This window comes from Phoca vitulina, unplaced genomic scaffold, assembly GCF_004348235.1.
Source record: "Phoca vitulina isolate PV1807 unplaced genomic scaffold, GSC_HSeal_1.0 scaffold15, whole genome shotgun sequence".
Lineage (NCBI taxonomy): Eukaryota > Metazoa > Chordata > Mammalia > Carnivora > Phocidae > Phoca > Phoca vitulina.
Window position 1 is genome coordinate 6,604,939 of NW_022589718.1, and position 18,838 is coordinate 6,623,776.

Below are 18,838 nucleotides of genomic sequence, written 5' to 3' on the forward strand. Positions count from 1 at the left end.
AGGGATACAAGGACATACTCCTTTAACTCCGACTGGCCCTCTGGTATGGTTTTCCTGAGCTTCAATTTCCCCACCCTTAGCATGGAGCTAATAAGACCTCCCTTGCAAGTCTCTTGGAGAGATTCAGTCCCATAATTTGGTGAGAGTCACTCTATACATTGTAAAAGCGCTAAAGAACCGTCAGTTGTAATCTTTTTTTTTTTTTTCTACCAGGCGTTGACTTTCTATCGCCTAACCAAGACCATTTATGACTCAGTCCTGGATTTCCATAAACACACACGTGCGCTCTCACGCACAGGACCGTACTCTCCAGAACATGTCTGACTGAGCAGGGCTCCTTCGGGGGCGGCTGATGGGCACTGTAGCCTCCCCCACCCCATGCCTCGGCTGGGAAGGGGCAGCAGGGCCTGTACCTGGTGATGAAGGTGCAGTCGTGGATGAGGCTCTCGGCCAGGAGGATGCCCGCCTGCTCGTCGCCCTCTAGGGGGGCCCGGTTGTGGTACCAGCGGATGCGGGTGTCATTGCCCAGGTAGCTGGCGGAGCACTGGAAGGGCAGCCGGTCACCCTGGAACACGACTTGGCGCAGCGACGGGATGAGGTGGTGCGTGTGCAGCTCCAGGGCCCCTTCTGTGGGAGGAGACACGGGCGGGGAGGCCTTCATGCACCAGGGTGGGACCCCCAGTGGGACCTGAGGGAGAGGACGCACGCCCTGGAGAAGGCGCCCACCACCCAATCACCCTTAAGGCAGAGGGAGCGTGGAGCCAGTGGGGGGCCCTTCTGGAGCGCGTCTGCACCAAGGGGCAGGTGTGCAGGGGGGGATGTGCTCACCGCAGCGCAGCTGGGCCTCCTGGAGGCCCCCCAGGGCCTGGGCGTGCAGGGCGCTGGGGTAGGCACAGAGCGTGTGCTCGGACAGCTGCAGGGAGCGATTGCGGGCCCAGGACAGTAGCCAGCGCAGGCGACAGTCACATGTCAGGTACTCGGTGCCCAGATCCCTGCAGAACGGGGAGAGGGGCCACCGACTAGAGCACAGCGAGTGTGGGCTCCAGGGTGGGGATGGAGCCCTGGGAGAGACTGTGGCTGGAAGGGGCACACGGGGGTACACGCGTACCCCCAGCCTGGCGATGGTGGGAAGGCAAATACGGCGGTTTCAGCCATTGCCCGTCCTGCCTACTCATAAGGCCGGCCACCGTGGTCATGATGCTTATGTGTGTCCTTCCTGGGCAGAGAAAGGCAGCAGGGCTCTGAGTCCTTGGGCTGGGAACAGATACTCACACAACCTTAAGGGCTGGCAGCTCATCAAAGACCCCAGGTTGCAGATTGGAGAAGATGTTTCCAGATATGTTTCTGCAGGGAACAGGGAGCCAGGATCTTAGGGTCTCCCTGGGCCGGAGGAGGGAGGAGCAAGTGAAGGGAATGCGGGGGGCCTATGAGGGTCTGCTGCTGCCTCCTTCCTCCCAACCCTTCCTTCGAGGCGAGCCTTCCCCCCCGCCCCAACTGCCCGTCACTCACAGTCGGAGAAGCCTGGGGAGGCCTTGGAAGGTCTCAGACGTGAGACAGCCAATCCGGTTGTTGGAGAGATCTCTAGGGGGACACACACAACCTCAGCAAGCCGGCCACACGGTCCACACGGATCCGCTTGTGAGGGACACACGTGTGTGGCCGGGGCTTGTGTGGGAGCAGGAGGAACAAGGAGATGGGCTTGAAGTGTCTCCCCCATCTACCCCCCCATGCACTGTGTGGGGAGAGAGGCGCTGTGAGTGGGGAGAGAAGGGATAGTTGGTCATGGGATCCAGGGGACCATCTCCAGGGAGGGGGAGGGCTGGGAGGGCTTGGGGAGCAGGACATGCCACTCACAAACGCTTCAGCTCCCCCAGGCCCAGGAAGGCACCAGGCTGCACCGTGCTGATGACATTGTTCCTCAGGTCCCTGTGGGAGGCAAGTGGGAGCCTTCAGCCCTCTCCCACTCTGGGGGCCACACATTCCCCTGGGCTGGGGAAGCCCCATTTTTACCAGCAGTGTTGGGAACTGGATTTTCTTCTAATCTCCTCAGCCCTGGTGGGGAGGTTGGACGAAGGACCCCAACTCTCAGATAGGTCTCCTTGCTGTCCCCCACCCCGGCTACCATCAAGGGGTGCTGGTCAGAAAGATGTCAGGAAGAATATAGAAGCCAAGAGATGGGATGGGGTCCCCTTGGGTGGAAACAAGGAATGGAGCCAGCACTGAACTAGGAGCCGGGAGGCCTCGCCCAGGTCGCTCCCATCTGAGCTGCCAAGGATCTCACAGGGGCTGCTATGAGAACCATTTGAAAATGAGGGGTAAAGTCTTTTGTAAATTGCTATACAAAGGTAAGATCTTCTGGAGCCTGGCGCTGGGGGAGGTACTTCCATAGCTGTTCTGTCCATGTTGATCTCTCCACCTGACAGGTGAGGAAACAGGTCAGGCAGCTGATGACCACCTGCAGGCTGACCCGGGTCTCTGACTCCCAGGCAGAATTATAAACCCCCATGGCAGCCCCTCATTCCTCAGAAGAGGAAGGCAAGGCTGAGGGGGTAAAGGCTTGCTCACTTGCCTCCCCCTCCCCCCCCCAGGGTCTCCTAGGAGCCCACAGTGCTGAGGGAAGGTGGCAAGGGAAACGCCATCTCTGGGCTGAGCTCCAGCAGGTCCAGACAGTAGAAGGTGGTGCCCCCCCCCCCCAGGGCTCCATGGGGCCAAGGGCCACCCACTCAGGGGAGTGAAGTGCAGGTCAGTCATCCGAGCAGCTTCTGTCCCAGGATCTGGTTGCTCAAAGGCAACCACATGACCAGACAGCAACCGTCCTCCCTTACATGCCCTCCCCCAGTGGTGGCAGGGACAGAGCTGAAGGGGCAGTTCCTGCCCCCCTGGGGACCCACCGGTGCCCACCTGGCCCCAGGTCAAAACCAGACTGGCAGCTCTCTGGGGCCACTAAGGACCAAGGTGAGTGCTGGCCCACTGGCTACCCTCCCATCCCGTGCTTCCTGAGCACAGCCACCAGAAGAGGTGCTTAGACCACCAACTGGCCATTCACCCAACTACTCAAGGACCACCTGAGTCTTTCCTGAGCCCAAGCAGCACGCCTGCAGCCCCACGGAGCAATGTAGCAGGAAGCCTCCCTGCTCAGCCAGCCTGCTTGCCCTCCTGGGACCCTGGGATGGGGGCTGCGGCCTCCTTGCTAGCTATCTGCTCTCCACCCAGGCAGAGGGTGCTTATGAGCCAGAGGGCTGGGGTGGGGGATTCCCGGAACAATCAACCTGTTGGAAAGAGCCTGCACAGGAAGGAGAAGATTGACAGAGATATCTGGGGTCAACCTGTTTTCCAAGGCCCTGTGACCCTCCAGCCCAGGCTGACACACGGGGCACTTGGCCCTGCCTGCCAAAGTCTCAGGGACATGTCTGGATTATGGGCAGGAGGGGGTTAACCAGCCACTCCCAGCTCTGGGAGAGGAAATGGGTGTCCAGGATGGGGAGGTGCCATCCCACCAGGGGGCCTGTTTTCGCATAGCCAGTCCCAGCTGGGGACAAAAACACCCAGAGAGAGAGAGAGAGAGAAATGAAACACCCTCATACCAAGGACTTGGCCTCCTTAACCCTAAGCCCCTTGAGAAAGAAGGGAAAGCCACCAGAAGGGGCCAGCTTCCTAAAGAAGGGATGGCTTCCATACCCAGGCGGCTGGTGGTACCCCAGCAGGGAACGTGCAAGAACGCAGACCCTGGATGCTCACGCAGCATGGAGACTGGAGATGGCCGGGGTTGGGGGGGAGCGCCCCGCCTGCCCTGGGTTGCCCCTCCTGCCAGCACCCCCCTTTTGGTTCCCCACTCTCAAAGCACCCCCCTCTGGTGCTGTTCCAGCATGTGCCCCCTGGCCCCGGTTGGGGTCTGGCCATTCTCAGGGCTCTGCCTCCCACCCCCACGCAGGGGACGGGCAGAGGGAAACACATTCCTCATTGTGTCACTTCCCTTCATGGGCTGCCAAGGGGCTGAGGCTGCAGCCCCCCGCCCCTTCCCTCTCCGCTTGCTGTGTTTATTCTCATTTCCTCCCCGGCCCCCCTTGAGAGCCCCCACCCCGCCTGCCCCACTGATGCTCTGCAGATGGGAGCAAGGCGGCCACTTGGGCCCCAGCCCCTTCCTGCCCTGGATTTCCTGCCGCCCAGAGCCATGCCGGGGCCCTCTGAGAGGGGAGCTTCCACCAAGCGCTGGCATTCCTGCCCCCTTGCCTCACGCCCACAGAGTGGTTTCAGGGGTGACCCAGGCAGCCCCTCGACTGCCCAGACGGGCCAGGCCTGGGTCTTCTCCTGAGGGGTGCAGGCCCACGGCTGCTCACTGGGCTGAGCTCTGACAGCCCGATGGGGTCCTGGTCCCTAAGGTAGGGGAAGCAGGTCGGGGCTCTACCCTCCCTAGCAGCAGGAGGAAATGCTATCCTAGAACTGGGATTTTTTTTTTTTTTTTGGACCAGCAAGGTCCCTATAGGTTGGTGCTTCTTGCTATGGACTCCTGCCTCAGAAAAATGCACTCTACCCAACACTGTCCATGATTTTAGGGGTCTTGTGGAACCTAGGTGATGAACCCCTGCCCTGGATTGTCTAATCTGATCCTTCATTTCTTTCTTTACTTTTTTTTTCTTAAGATTTTAAAAAAATTTTAAGGAATTCCTACACCCAGTGTGGGGCTCGAACTCACAGCCCCAAGATCAAGAGTTGCACACTCCACTGACTGAGCCCTCCAGGCACCCCAAGATCCCTTCATTTCTTAGGTGAGGTCATGAGGGTGAACAGATGTTACTATGATGTGGAATCTCTCATCTTCTCCCTGCCTCCATAGAGCCCAGGTCTTGGAAGCTGGGAAAGGTGTGGTGTGTGGACGGCGCCTCCGCTCCCGACCACCCCTCGCCCAACCCAGAGCAGGGTACCCTGACTCAAGGCATACTCCTCTCCCTGTATCTATGCCAGAATGGAGAAGGACTCTGTGGCAGAGGGGGCTGTTCCTGGGAGCAAATCATACCCTATACCCTTCTTGGGAAAGCTGGAGCTCAGGAAGCTGAGTGTAAGACTGAGTGTGGGAGCAGAAGCAACAAAAGAGCAGATTAATAAAGTGGACTTAATAAAAACTTAAAACTTCTGCTCTCTGAAGGACACCATCAAGAAAGTGAAAGGCAACCCAGGGAATGAGAGAAAATGTTTGCAAATCATATATCTGATAAGGGACTCCTATCTAGAATATACAAAGAACTCTTCCAACTCTATAATAAAAAGACAAACCAGCTGAAAAAAATGGGCAAAGGACTTACATACAAATGACCAAATAACGCACGAAGAGAGATTCGACACTGTTAGTCAGTAGGGAAATGCAAAGCAAACCCACAGTGAGATATCACCTCATACGCGCTAAGATGGTGATAATAGAAAAAACGGGCCATAGCAAGAGTTGATGTGGGTGTGGAAAGACTGGACCCCTTATACATTACTGGTGTAAAATGGTGCAGCCACCGTGAAAACCAGTTCGGCAGAGTTACCAAGGGACCCAGCAATTGCACTCCCAGGTACATATGCAGGAGAAACAAGGGTACATCCGCACAAAAACCTGAACAGGAATGGTCACCGCCCCAGAGTGGAAACATCCCAAGTGCCCGTCACCGGATAAAGCTTCTGTGCTCTATTCGCACAACAGAATACTGTTCGGCCGTATTTTATGGAATGAACTGATATATGCTATAATCTGGATGAAGCCTGAGACCATTATGCTAAGTGAAAAAAGCCCAGTTATGAAAGATTACATATGATATGATTCCATTTAGATGAAATGTCCAGAACAGGCAGATCTATAGAGGCAGAGAGATTAGTGGTTACTTAGGGCTGGGAGTAGGAAGGGGAGTGGGGAGTGGCTGCTAATGATGCACGGCTGCTTTTGGAGATGATGACAATGTTCTAAAATTAGACGGTGATGGCTGCACAACTGTGTAAATACGCTCCGAGCCATCGGATGGCACACTTTAAGTGGGCGAACCTTCTGGGATATTAATTCTATCTCGAGTGAGTTTGCACGCCAGAGCGCGCACGTGTGAGGGCGAGCCGTGTCCCACGTTTGGACGGGGTGGGGTGGCCCCAAGATGGCTCCCTCCGGCCCCCACAGACCTCCCTGCTTGTGGGTTTAGAAACCAAATTATAGGTTCGGAGGCCGCAGAGCAGCTTTCCCTGGGCCCTCCAGGACTTCCAAGGTTCTTTCGAAAGCGGGGGCTGGCCGAGAAGCCGGCCAGACCCCCGCGCAGGTATGGAGGGCGTGGGGGGCAGGGCAGGGAGAGCATCTGGCGGGAGAAAACCGAGATGGGCCCACCCCGGGCCGGGCCCCTCTTGTCTCTGAGATCATCCAACAGGTATTTATTCAGCATGTACACTCTGCCAGGCACTGGGGCTACGAGAGCAGGCACGAGGGCTGTCCCCAAGCCCACAAGCCTCCCTTCCCAGCCCTCAGCTGTTCCCAGCGTCAGCAGCCTCTCTTCTGCATTCCTCCCCAGTGTGAGTGGGGATGGGAAGGGGAGGAGGACGCGGGCCGGGCGGCCTTGCTCGTGGCCCCGCCCACAGATTAATGGAAACCACCTGGCGGGTGAGAACCACTCCACCCCCAGAACCCCTCCCATTCCCATGAGCATCTGCTTCTAATGAGTGCCCCGGCACCGCCGCATACCAGCCCCCTGGGCTCATTAATCTCATTAGGCAATGACAAATCATCCTGGGGCTGACCAGGCTCCCCTCACCACGTCCTCTCTTCCAGGCATGCACAGGCCTCTGGGGCCGTGTGTCCACACAGAGCCCCTCGCTCGCGTGCATGCCCAGGCTCTCTCCCTTGGCCTCTTCTGGGGGCTGGCTGTCCTGCGGCCCACTTGGTCCCCAGTCTGGGGGGCTTCTCACTGTGGCCGGGGCACCCTGGGAGCCCGGGAAGGTCTTCTGGTGGCCTGCTCCCTGTTGAAGGCGCGTGGTGGGGGATGTGGGCGGAGATGCCAGGGACCAGACGGGTGGGCCAGCCGTGAGTACTTTCGGCACGCACGCTCGTTTCAGCTCCAGGACTGCCCGCCAAGGCTGGGAGCTCTGGGCAAATCCCATGCAACGGGGGGCTGCCGACACGACATCTTGCAACTTCAAACTCTCCCGAGAAGGGAAGGGAACAGGCATTTACTGAAAGCCCATGCCGTCCCCACGACAGCCAGTCTAGGAGTCCCGTATTGCCCCCTTTCCCAGGGGAGAAACACCAGGCTTGGAGAGGCACCCAGAAAGTAAATGACAGAGGCAGGACTCAATCCCAGGCCTCTTTCACTCCAGAATGGAGTTCCGTGCCCTTCCTGGCCCGCCCGGTCTCCTCCACCCCAGAAGTCTTTCCTCTGGGTAACAGGCTTGTCCATGCCGAGGGCTGGGGGGATACAGAGGGGAGGGCTCAGAGACAGGGCCTCAGCGCCCATCTGGACGATTCTGTACATGCCATGGGCTGGCGGTGAACTGCTCTGCTGGACCCTGTTTCAGCTTTTCTTGTCCATCCTGCTTGGCTGATAGAGCCCCACAAGGTAAGTCCCCCACTCTCCCCCCAGCCTCTCTGCTTGTCCATCCTGCTTGGCTGATAGAGCCCCACAAGGTATGTCCCCCACTCTCCCCCCAGCCTCTCTGGAGCACCTGTCCTCCCCTGAGATCATCGAAGGCACATCCCCATGCGGCGCCCTTTCTGTATCCCCTCCCAGCCTCAAGCGCCTGCCATTAACAGGGACCAGGCGGACCTCCTCCCCCCATATGCTTGTACTTGACCCATTTTCAAAGGCCAGAGAGGCGCTCAGCACAAGGAGGCAATGCTGGCATTCTCTGCAGCCCAGACCTACCATTTCAGTTATTAGGCGAGGCCCCAACCCTCCCACGGGACTTGCAGCTCACAGACTGTGGGATGTTAAGCTGCCATGGACTCAGCTGCCCAAGCCTGGATGTCTGAGCTTGACAGGACAGAGAGATCAGTGTTTCCTGGCACCAACTGCACGCCAGGCCACGGCGTCTCATTTGTGATGAATAGGCCCACAGTCTCGGGGTCATCTGGTCCACTGGTTCCCAACCCCGGATGAGCATGAGAATCGTCTGCATACCTTGTAAAAAATTCCCAGGCCCCTTCCGACCTGATGAATTAGCATCTCTGGGAGTAGGGCATAGGATCTCTCCCCATCCCTGGGATGGTGGGACAGTAGTTTTGAGGACTAGTTTTATGTGTCCACTTGGCCAGGCGATAGCACCTTGTGGCTTATTCAAACACTAATGGAGGCGTTACTGTGAAGGTAATTTGTAGATGCGGTGGACATCTACGAGCAGTTGACTTTAAATAAAGATTACCTTGGATAGCATGGGTGGGCCTCATCTAATCAGTTGAAGGGTGTAAGAGCAAAAAACTGAGGTTTCCTGGAGAAGAAATTCTGTCTGGAGACTAAAGCATCAACTCCTGCCTGACTTCCCAGCCTGCTGGCCTGCCCTACAGATTTTGGATTTGCCAGCCCCCACAATCAACATGACCCATTTCCTTAAAATACATTTCTTTATAAAGAACTAATATAATTTCTTTATATATTTATATAAAGATACACACACACACACATCTCCTATTGGTTTTCTTCCTCTGGAGAACCCGACTGAAACAGTGGTGATCAGCCAGGCTGGAGATCCTGGGCTCCTACCGGTCCTGCCCGGCCTTTCCATCCCTGGGAAGCATGCATACCTGCTGAGCACGGCACACGCCTCTGCCCAGAGGCTTCCCCTCTTCTGGAAAGCCTAGCTGCAGCCTTGGTTGCTTTGATTTTTTTCCTTCTCAAGCAGCACTTGTGGGTATCACAGACATACACATCCAAGGATCATAGAATTTAAAATCCATAATGCAGCTTACAAATCACCCTGTCCCCCTCTTTTGTACAGATGAGGAAACCGAGATCCCAGACCTGCACCCACGGCAGCATCACTCTGACCTCCTCTCCTACCACTTCCCATCGACAGGTCCTTCTGCTCCTCAGACCCACCAGGCATAGGGCGGACCCAAGGGCCTTCCCCTCCAGATTCCTCCCTCCCTTAGACCTCGGGCTCAGTCACCTTGTCAGCGAGGCCTTCCTTGACCTCGCTACACCAAACAGCAGCCTCCCCCTACCGTCACTGCTTTCCTTCCGCCTTCCCCTGCTTTGTTTTTCTTTGTAGACCTATCACCCGATACATTATACATTTATTTGCTATTTTCTGTGTCCCGTAGAGGGTAAGTTCCCTGAGGGCAGGCGCTGGGTCTATTGTGTTCACTCCCAATGCCTAGAACAGAGCTTGGCACACAAAGGGGGCTCAGTACATATCTCTAGAATGAAGGCCTTGGGTGATTCCTAACAGAGCAGGGCTCACACTCGGGATTCTGAACTCTCATCTGTCTCCTGCCCCGCGCTCCTGCCCCACCATGAGATTCAGTTTTTCGTCATTGTTCCTTGACCACGCTCTCATTTCTCTCTGCTTCCCATGCTTTGAAAGCACCTGCTGCACAGTCACCCGGGTCCCCGGTGCTGGGGAGATTCAGTACGTGGGCAGGGGTGGGAAGGAAAGGACCCTCTTCTCTTCATCAGGAAGTTGACCCTCGTGAGACTAAAGGAGGAGAAGCGGGGAGACCCGGTGGGTCTTTGATAAAGTGAGAGGGGTAAAGATGGGAAGATGCCAGTGGGGCCACGAGAGGCTCAGAGCCGTCTGGCTCACGGCAAGGAGAAGCGACAGCGCCTCTGGATGGCGACGGGCTGGAGGCAGCTGCAGTTTGTCATCCTCCCAAAGATCCCTGGAAGGAGCGAGCGGTTTCCCGCCACTCAGCCTTCGGAGACCAAGCTTGGGCTGAGCGCAGGAATCAGAGCTCCCGCACGCCTGACTGCCTGTGGGAGAGCAAAACGTTCCCGATCTGTCGGTACCCAGGACACTTTTTACTAGCCGCTCGGTGGCAGCCCTTTCTCCTCGTCTGGACACCCGGTCTGTGAGCGACAGAGCAGATGGTGGAGGGCTCTGGTCACGGCGCTGTGTGCACGCGCCACCGTCAACAACCCGACGCCCCCTCCCACCCCGGCACGCCCCAGACCAGACAGAACATGCTCGGCCTTCCACCCCAAACATGGGGTTGCCCCTTCCCACCGCCACGAAGCCAGCCAGGCCACTGCGCCTTCCTCACAGGCTGGGGAGTTTGCGAGACAGCTTTTCCCTTCCCCTGTGAAGTGGGCTGTCGTAGAGATGACCTCGTAATTGTTGTCATGGTTGAAGATCTACACTCCATGTCATGGAGAGATTGCATCCCAGTTGCCCTCGAATTTTCCAGCCTTCACTGGTCAGTGACGTCCCTCCTTTGGGTTTTATGGAAACCCCAACCTACTGAATTCTAACACACATGGCACTGGCGGTCTCCACTAGACCGTAATCTCGGGCTCTTTGAGGGCAGGCTTCCACCTTATTTCTCTGTATCCTCCATCAGACTGATCCACGCCTGGCGGGAAAAGTGGAAGTCAAGGGGCAGGGGCCCTGTTGAAGGATTTGGGAACGCCCCGCAGGGTGGGAGCGGAGGTAGGAGACCGGGTGCCGGAGGCAGGGGAGAATGCAAGGATCCGGCTCCAGCAGGGACGGAGGCCCAGGTCTCCTGTGGAGGAGACGGGACCCAAAGCTGTCGCACAGGCTGTGGTTCCTGGAGCAGGCCAGCTGAGCAGGGAATTGAGGGGCTGGTTCAGTCCCCAATGTGGCAGGTTAAGTGACTTGCCTTCAACTGAGTCAGGCCCCCAACTCTGGGAAAAAAGTCCCTTCTGGCCAGCAGGGCCCCTGTAGTCCTGAGCCCAGCGCCAGGCTGCCTGGGCCCGTAGGGCAGCCCGGAGGATGCAGCTCCAAACCAGGGCAGGTGGGGTGGGGGCCCTTTGGATGGGATCCACTTTCCCCACCCTCAGCCCAGGGCACTAGCCCCATGGGGCTTTGTTTGTTGATTTGTTTGGTGGGGGGGAGGAAAGAGGCCTCAGTCCCACTAAATCCTCCTCAGCCCTTTATGCTGGGCCCCAGCTGGAGCGGGGAAGTGGCATCTGGCCAGCTAAGGGGCTCAGCCCTCACAGCTAATTGCTCATTTAAGAGCGTTAATGAACTTCCCTGAGCCCCATCCTTCCCTAGACCAGCGAGCTTTCCCTACTTCTCACTGCTGTCACTGGGGAAGGAGCTGGTCCCTCTCTCCGTACCCTCCACCTGGTGGTCAAGTCCTGGGCAGGGTTCCCGTGGGTCTGACTCTGGGCCCCACTTAGCCAGCAGGTTCTGGGGTTGAGGGGTCCCTCGGCACCCAGGGGTCCTCATCCTGCCTGGATTGACTTCTTGCCCATGACCACCGGCCCCCAGCTCTGCCCCACTTTGCCCCAGCACTTACAGCTTCTCCAGCAGGGACAGTCCCAAGAAGGATCCATTCCGGAGCCCAGTAATCTTGTTGTTGCTCAAGAGCCTGAAGGAACAGGGAGAACACAGGCAGGAGAACGTGCTGTTACAAGCCAGAAAGTGTGGATGGAGAGGGGATAAGGTTTCCCTGGTATAACCATGTTGCTTTCTGTATCAATGGCGCCCCCTGAAGTTGTGCAGGGCAGGAGCCCCACCCTCTGCTCCAGATTATAGGAAAGAGCCAGTGAATGGTTCAGGCAGACCGGTTAGCCCACTGAGCTCCAAATCAGACGTTTCACCTGCCCTTGGTTCCCCCATGGCCTGGATCTGACTTAGGGCTCTGTAGGCAGTGGGCTGAGCGGGCGTCAAGTTGCGATGCCCCCATTTACACCTTGGAACCACAGGCTTGAGCCACAGAGCTCTCCTCCTGCCCCCCGGGGCTCTGTCCTTCGCAGGCCTTCAGCCCCACATCCCGAGGAGAGTGGGAGGGAGAATGGCCCGAATTGGGTCAGGGCTCTGGCGGGTGGAACGGGAGGCCAGGCAGGCGGGGAGGCAGGTGCGAGGAGCTGCCCTTCCTTGGGCCCCACTCTGTGAGCAGAGGGCTTCCCACAAGGGGACTCTTCCCAGCCCTCAAAGGCCCCAGGTTCAGAGGCACCGCGCACCCTTGCTTTCCTCCCCAAGCCTGTCTGCGGCCTCACAGAAAACTGATAGAGCCCTGGGGCCTGCCTGGTGGAGGCCCAGGCCTCAGCCTTTGCCTCTGCCCACTCAGAGGTTCTGTTTATTTATTTGTATTTAGAGGGGGAGGAAAGAGGCCCCAAGCTACTGACTAAACCCACTCTGCCCACCCACTTAGCCTTTCTCTGCCAGACTCCCTCCCTGGGAGGAGGAAGTTCCAGACCAGCCAAAGGGCTCATCCTTTGAGTTAATTGGTTATTAAAACGCTTTAATGAGCCTCACAGCCTAAACTCTTGCCTGCTCTGGGCCGAGACAAAGGGTTTCACTTCTTTGCTCTTATTGGTGGACATGGGAAGGCCAGAGGTACAAGTCTGGAAACTTCTCTTGAGTGGGCAGCCTCTGGGATGGACTTCAGCTCTCAGGTGGGGGGTGGGGACAAGGCATGCGGGCAGCTGTCTAGAGTTCTGCCCCCAAGCTTACTGGTGAATACTAGGTGAATATATCAAGACAGGCGGGGAGAGGACCCCAGACCTCTGACGTTCCAGCCAGTCCATCTTCAGGAGGCTCATGGAGAACAGACAATGGCCAGGATGGAGGCAAGAGTGGAAGGGGGCTTCCTCCCTTCTCTGCTTTCCAGATAGACCCCCTCCTACCCTTCTAGTCCCCACCTAACTGTCCTCCAACGCTGACACTTCCTAGCAGCTCCTGAGGAGTGGTTGTGTGAAGGGGTCATGGGTGCGGGGGGGTGTTGGGTTTCCAAATGGCGCTCTCTCTCTCTCTCTCTCACACACACACACACACACACACAATCTTGACATTTCAAAAAGTTCATCATAGTTGTCATATGAATAATTAGAACTCACATGGCCCCCTTTATTCTCATTTTAATTGGCATTATCCATGGTGGTGGTAAATCATAAATAATCGTGTCAGTTCTTAGGGCTTCTAATGGTCTCATTCAGGCCCTGGTGGTGGCCCCCTCAGTGGTGACAGACTCTTGACAGTGTGACTTATAAACCAAAGCTCGCCTCACCTCATCTCTGCTTCATCCCCTTCATATGCCCCCAGAGTTTGAGGCTCAGAGGTTGCATTAAATGTCAAAGAGGGTGAGAGGACCCCACAGTACTTTTAGTAATATCAGAGAGGGGTTCTGAAATGTCAGGAAGAAGGGTGGACAAAAGGCATGTGTTTCAACCTCCCCCGTCCCGCAGTCCCAAGGGTCTCTCCCAGGGACTGCCCCCTCCTGGGTTTGTGGGGATGAGGATGCTGATGAGGCTGGTGCAGGCAGGGGAGGGAGGAGGTATGGAAGGAGACAGGGACAGGGCTGCCGGATTAGCACAGCCCCATTCATGAAGGAGGAAGTCCGAGAATATTAGTCCTCAAACTTGAGTAGAGACCTGTTAAAGGGAGGGGAAAAGTATCTTATTTCCTGAGAATACGTCTGAGGATTCCAGTGTGAGAAACATTGACTTTCGAAATGAAAATCTTACACTAGGAAAATACCTTCTAATAAATAATTATCTCAAAATTATCTGCAGACGATTTTTGTTTAAAGATCATTGAATTGAGGGGCGCCTGGGTGGCTTAGTCAGTTAAGCGTCTGCCTTCGGCTCAGGTCACATTCCTGGGGTCCTGGGATGGAACCCCACATCGGGCTCCCTGATCAATGGGGGGGGTCTGCTTCTCCTTCTCCCTCTGCCCCACCCCCCACTCATGCTCGTGCATGCGTGCGTGCTTTTTTTCTCTCACTCTGTCTCCCTCTCTCAAATAAATAAAATCTTTAATAAAGAAAAAATAAAGATCATTGAATTGAAAACAGGAAATTTAAAAAAATCCTCCAACTCCCTGAGATTAAAATCTGGGATCCTAATTTAAGAATCCTGTCCAGACAGGTCTAGAAGTGGTATTGGGGTACACCCCACATTCTTCAGACTCTTCAGCATTTAACCCTTGAACACCTTTTGCATACCCCAAATTCTTTTACCCAGAGCTGGTCAGTGGAAGTATGACGATGTGAACTGAGTATGTAATTTCAAATGTTCTAGTAGCCATATTTTTTAAAGTTAATTCTAATCATGTATTTTAGTTAACCCAATGTATTAAAGTTATCATTTCAATATGTAATCAATATGCAAAATTATTAACGAGATATTTTCCTTTTTTTTTTTTTTTTGTACGGAGCCTTTGGAAGCCGTGTGTGTTCTACTGTTCTCGCACATCTCAGGTCAGACCAGCCACGTTACAGGAGCTCCGGGGCCACGTGTGGCTGGTGGCTTAACCCTTATCTGGTTTCCTCGTGGTCTGCGCCTCCCCAGGAGGAAGTCTGGGTTGCTTGTGAGATAGGAGGCAATTGGGGTGGGGTGGTGTGTGTGTGTGTGTGTGTGTGTGTGTGTGAGTGGTGTGGGAGCAGAGCACAGAATTGGGGAGCAGCCCTTGATGCAGGTGAAGATGAGACGGTGGTCCAGAACAAGGCACAACTCATCCCTTGGTGTCCTAACCCCCTCTGGCAGCCCCCTCCCCCAATCTGAGGTAGCCACTGTTGTGCTGGGAAGGAGTAGGAGGTCAGCTGCAGCCCACGTTTCCAGCTTGACTAGCCTGGTGCAAACCCTGGCCCAGAAAGTCTGGAAAGGAGATATTTCTCTGGGACCACAACATGTCCCTGATCCCCAACTCTCCATAAGCCATTCGCAAAAGCAGGGATGCCAGGCAAACGGTGGTTTGTCCTTCTCCTCCAATGGCCCCCCTTCTTGCCGCATTTCCAGCTCTTGGACAAACTTCAGGCAGATATCTCTGTGATCCCAGTCCCCAAATACCCAGAATTGGATCTTTTGGCCTTTACAACCTAGATGGGGCTGAGGAAATTTTGCTTGAGACCCAGATTGTCCAGAGAAGGGCTTCAATTGTGCCTATGGGTTCAGTGGTTCAGCTCTGGGAGCTGCCCCTTATGGGTCTGGGGGGTGGGGAGGGCAGTGATTGGGGCAGAAAGTGCTTGGGTCTGGCGTTGTTCGGGGCAGGTAGGAAGCTGGCAGTTACTGCGAGTAGAGGAAAACACACAGCAGCCTCGTCCAATGGGAAGGAAAATGTTCCCACCACACTAGATTGTCACATGGGACGGAAGCAGGCAGGGCGGCCCCAACCATCGGGCCGGGAAGGAGGAAGACTTGGCCCTATGGTTCTGTCCAGCTTCGTAGACACAGTGTCAGCTCGGCCCCCTCTTCACCGCCCTGCCACCCCCACCGGACAGCTACTTCCTCAGGCTGCATCAACCCCTCGCCCTGCAACAGCGCAAGGAGCCTGCCAGGTGGATTTCCTTCCCAGCCACGCCAACCCGCCTCTCAGACCTCTGGCTCACCCAACCCAGCATCTGCAGCTTTCTTCCCTCTCTCCCTGCCTACCACTCCAACATCATCAGATTTCACAGGCAGGGGGGCCGGTCCCTGGAGTCCCCTGTTCTCTTAGTCTAGAGTCTGAAATCTGGTTAAGGAGAGGAGGCACACTGAGTCCATTCCAGAACTGTCTCCCAGCTAGGGTCCTATTTTAGGGAAGAGAAGCAAGCAAGCGGAGTTACCACTAATGAGGCTGGAAGCCAAAGGAGCGGCTGGCGTCTACAGAGCGGCCATGTGGCCTTTGGGCAGCCACAGGAACTCACCAGATCCCAGCCCCACATCAGAGATGACCCTGTAGGGGTCATGTGGGCACCACTCCGTGGGACATGGGACCAACGCATGTCCGAACCAAACTGTTCTCTCACGTGCTGGAAGACCCATACATGTCAGCGCCCCTCCCCCTCCACTTGTAACAGATGCAAGGACCACAGGCCTAGACACTTGGGGAATCTAGCTTCTCCAGGGAGTCTGAGCCTGGAGTTCAGGGCATCACCAGGGCCCTCTGGGCTCAGAAGGACCTGTCTCCAACATCCGCACCTTAGCAGTGAGTGTCTTAGGGAGACCGTCAGTGAGGGGGTCTCAGGCCCATAGCCACTCTGAACCAGCAAGTGAAAATGGACTCCCAGCCCTTCCTGCAGGCGTAGTGCGCAAGGCCTCTGAGCAGTTCCAGGGCCCACAAAGATGTCTGAAACCTACAAAAATAATCACCGCCTCTGAAATATAAATGCTATAAAATTGCAATTAACACTTACCTAAATAACAACCAAATGTCATACCACGTTGATTGGCAAGAATTACTATGTTTCACGAAGGAGGGGGGTGCATTACAGTAGGCTTGATGTGATGACAAGGTCTCCAAAATCGAAACTGCCTCTGGTCCACAGGCCCTGCCCTGGCAAACAGCCTCAGGCTAAAGACTGCCCTCCTGTGGCCTCCCTTCCCTTCCAGTCTGCCCTTCACGTCCATTTAGCCTCACTGCAGGGGACTTAACTGGGGGAGAGGACACACAGCACTCCCGAACTTCCTCGCCATCCCTTCCCCCGGCTGGAAGCCTGTCTGCACAGCCCGGAATACCTGATTAGAAGGAGACCCAGGTAGGACCTTCCTTCCCCAGGCTGTAGGGGGTTGTGTCTGGATATGGCCTCTGACCTCAGCCTTGAAGCTCAACTGTCCAGGCAGCGCCTGAGGTCAAGGTCAGGAAAGAAAATAGTCTTGGAATGGCTCCATGCATGGGGCCTTCTTGTCTCCTTTTCTCTAACCTACCCTCTCTACAAGGGCACCCCAGCTTGGTGGTGAGCGGGCAGGGCCAAGAAATTGGGGCTGAGATGGGGAGGACTAATCTGAGGGAGTCCGCAGCCTGAGAAAAGGGGCTTGGGGTGTTTATGGTAGGTGGTCGGTGCGCCTTGCTGGGGGTTTGGGGCCCCAGCACCCTAGCTTGAGTGCATGGAATCAAGTCTGCTGTGATCATTCATGCCTAGGTACTCATTCAATCTTCAAGTCTACACTGACGCCTTTTGCGTGCCCGGCCCTGTGTAACACAATAGTACTACAAACATCAATGAGACGTGGGGTCTACAATCTTCCATTCATGGAAGGCGGAGGGACATGTGTCAGACCGGATGGAATGCTTGTGTGTATATGTGTCCACTCGATTCAAGGAAGCTGGGAAATTACTCCCAGTCGGCCTTAAGTGCTTCTCCAAACATGGCCTAAAATCTCAGCCCAGGGGAAGCCACGATTTTGGGTGAAGAAAGTGGATTTCTTTTCAAATACAAATAAACCTGAAAGGATCAATTTGTTATCAGTCTTGGTTTTTTTGTTTGTTTGTTTTGTTTTTGTTGTTGTTGTTTTGTTTTGTTTTTTTTTTGAGAGAGAGAGAGAGAGAGATCACAAGCAGGGGAGAAGGGCAGAGGGAAAAGCAGAGGCTTAACCGACTGAGCCACCCAGGCACCCTGTTGTCAGTCTTTTACACTCAAGTATAAATTAGTCCTTTAATCTTTCTACCCCAGAAGTTCTCCTTGGGAGCCCAGGGCCCTGATCCTCTTCTGCTTTGTGAGCCTGTATCCAGTCTCCACGACGAGACCGGATGGCCCCTGAGGTCGGACGCCAGATCTCTCACCTCCTGGCACTGGCGTGGGGCTGGACACGGCAGGCACTGGCTGAACGAAGGGACCGGTACCTGGAGGCACAGAGCTCTGGGCAAGGTGGGGGTGGTCGACGGACAGGGTTCATGCTGAACCCTCGTTTTCTCAAGTCATGGAGCAGTTTCCTCCTACCTCCACTCGCTCCCCCTCCTCTGCCCCCCACCCAGTCAGTCTTAGCAGAGCTCAGTCCTGACAGCTTGGAGACAGCACGCATCCCTCGGCTCCACAGTACAGCGCTCCTGAGACTTCGCCTGCCACCTGGGTGTGTAGTCCCGAAGCTGTGCGTGGTGCGAGAGAGGGAGAGAAACACCAGGAAGGATGCTTTAGAGACCACTTGCCCTGGTCCATCTGATTTCCAGTACTCTGTGCAGAGATTTTGTACAGAGGTCCCCTCAGTACACGAGTGTTTATTAGGTTATCTGCCCCTTTCCCCTGGCTCATGTCTATCTCCCCTGCTCTGTCCCCAGGGATGAGGCCCCCATGCAAAGAGGCTGACCCAGGACCAGGAGCCCTGGGGTCTGGCTAGTTGCTGTGTGATCTTGGGCAGGTCAGCCCCTCTCTGGAGGTTTCTTCTCAGTAAAAGAAGGGTCTGGACTGAAGACTCCCACTCCTTATATTTAATGGCTTTTCTCATCCTGGATACTGGGTCTCCTGGAGCCTGAAGTCTAAAGTTTCTGCCTCACCACACAGTTCCCAGCAGGCAAAGAGCCCTAGGTGGGTGGGTGGGAGTGGGGGAGCGTCTCTCAGACTTTCCCTTCCCTTTCCAGCTGGGAGATGTCTGGCCCCTCAAGTTCAGGCTGGAACTCCCTCCTCAGGCCTCTCTCCGCCCCGTTCCCTGCCCTCACCTGGCTCCATCCATCTTGCACACCCCTTTGCTCCCCCATCCGGCCTCTCCCCTCTCCCAGGGCTAGGGAAGCTGGGTCCTGGGAGGTTGCTGGAGTTAGCTACACTCCACAGTTTCTCTGCTCCCCCACCCCCATTACCCAGTCCTAAAAGCAAAGGAATGTTCTGGAGTTTGGGAAGGATGGGGGCCCGCCAGAGGAGGGAGGAAGGGGAGGAGGCAGCTTTGTCCTGTCAGTGTCTGAGCTCTAAATAGAACAGAGCGCCGGGCTGGGGGAATGAAAATAAACAGCCCCTCCAAGCAGCCCCTTCCGAGCAGTTACCGGACTTTCCTTCTAGTTCCTCAGCCCAGGGCCATTTCCCTCC

The 18,838-nt window shown here is 55.8% G+C and overlaps 1 protein-coding gene across 1 annotated transcript in view; it reads right to left on the minus strand.

Annotated features, from left to right (window-relative positions):
- The window catches only part of ADGRA2 (adhesion G protein-coupled receptor A2), a 32,957-nt gene that overhangs the window by 9,464 nt on the left and 4,655 nt on the right, over nucleotides 1–18,838 (minus strand). Inside the window, exons 2-7 of the mRNA XM_032413414.1 lie at nucleotides 11,423–11,494; nucleotides 1,855–1,926; nucleotides 1,510–1,581; nucleotides 1,273–1,344; nucleotides 829–992; nucleotides 414–627 (exon numbers count right to left, since the gene is read on the minus strand). Coding sequence (XP_032269305.1) covers nucleotides 414–627; nucleotides 829–992; nucleotides 1,273–1,344; nucleotides 1,510–1,581; nucleotides 1,855–1,926; nucleotides 11,423–11,494 — 666 coding nt within the window. The remainder of the gene's footprint in view (nucleotides 1–413; nucleotides 628–828; nucleotides 993–1,272; nucleotides 1,345–1,509; nucleotides 1,582–1,854; nucleotides 1,927–11,422; nucleotides 11,495–18,838) is intronic.